The sequence below is a fragment of the Merops nubicus genome, unplaced genomic scaffold (assembly GCF_000691845.1).
Source record: "Merops nubicus isolate BGI_N331 unplaced genomic scaffold, ASM69184v1 scaffold25754, whole genome shotgun sequence".
NCBI lineage: Eukaryota > Metazoa > Chordata > Aves > Coraciiformes > Meropidae > Merops > Merops nubicus.
In genome coordinates this window covers 4,730-6,005 of record NW_008605286.1, presented here as the reverse complement: position 1 = coordinate 6,005, position 1,276 = coordinate 4,730, and the positions used below count along the sequence as shown (strand labels likewise).

General features: G+C 60.9%; 1 protein-coding gene across 1 annotated transcript in view; it reads left to right on the top strand.

The window, feature by feature from the left end:
* FTSJ3 (FtsJ homolog 3 (E. coli)) overlaps positions 1–1,276 on the top strand; it is a gene marked incomplete at both ends in the record, with an annotated part of 6,333 nt that overhangs the window by 371 nt on the left and 4,686 nt on the right. The window contains 4 exons of the mRNA XM_008939299.1: positions 99–219; positions 469–568; positions 697–891; positions 971–1,086. Of these exons, the coding sequence (XP_008937547.1) occupies positions 99–219; positions 469–568; positions 697–891; positions 971–1,086 (532 nt within the window). The remainder of the gene's footprint in view (positions 1–98; positions 220–468; positions 569–696; positions 892–970; positions 1,087–1,276) is intronic.

Genomic DNA, 1,276 nt, shown 5'->3' with positions numbered 1-1,276 from the left:
GGCCAGCCCCTGGATGTGGCTGAAGAAAGGGGATCCTGGAGGTCCTGGCAGGAGGAGCGAGTGGGTGGAGAACCTCTGCGGGATGTGCTGGAGCCCAGGTTGGAGGGGCTGAGTTCTTCATCTCTCCCCTTGACACCAGGGGTGGACTTGGTCCCCATCAAGCCCATTCCCAACGTGGTGACGCTGCAGGAGGACATCACCACGGAGAAGTGCCGCCAGGTACCACCCACCTCCCCTCCCCTGGGCCTCCCCTGGGCCTCCCCTGGGCCTCCCCTGGGCTCAGCAGCTCTGCCAGCGATGGGGGTGGGGGCACATCCCCCCCTCCTGCCCCACTGGGCCTCGCTCAGGGGGGGTGGGACAACAGCAGGGGCTGAGCTGAGCCAGTGTGGACGGCGGGTGCTGCCTGGTGGCTCCTGCAGAGGCTGAGTGGGAGTCCCTGTCCCTCAGCCACGTGTCCCTGTCCCTCAGGCCCTGCGCAAGGAGCTGCAGACCTGGAAGGTGGACGTGGTGCTGAACGATGGAGCACCCAACGTGGGAGCCAGCTGGGTGCACGACGCTTACTCCCAAGGTGGGGCCTGCCCGGGGCTGGCGAGTGGCCTGGCACAGTCCTAGGGGGGGTTTGAGGGCATCTCACACCCTAGCAGAGCGTGGTGGGGACAGCCACAACTGCTCTACTGCTCTTCTTCCCCCTTTCAGCCAACCTGACCCTCATGGCCCTGAAGCTGGCCTGTGAGTTCCTGTGCAAGGGAGGCTGGTTCATCACCAAGGTGTTTCGTTCCCGGGACTATCAGCCCCTCCTGTGGATCTTCCAGCAGTTCTTCAGCAAAGTCCAGGCCACCAAGCCCCAGGCCTCCCGCAACGAGTCTGCTGAGATCTTCGTCGTGTGCCAGGGTGAGCCCCCAGAGGGACCTGCAGCTGCTGGAATGGGGCTTGGGAGAACCTGCTGATGGCTTCCCTTCCCCCTCCCCAGGTTATCAGGCTCCAGACAAAATAGACAGCAAGTTCTTTGACCCAAAATATGCTTTCAAGGAGGTGGAGGTTCAGACCAAGTCTGTTAGCGAGCTGGTCAGCAAGAAGAAGCCAAAGGTATGAGCAAAGTCAAACACACATAAATGATGCTGGGGCTAAAAACATTCCTAGAATCATAGAGTTACTAAGGTTGGAAAAGTCCAGCCATCAATCCAACACTCCTATGAGCATGAAACCATGTCCCCAGGTGCCAGCTCCACACGTGTTTTGAACCCCTCCAGCTATGGGGACTCCCCCCCCTCCCTGG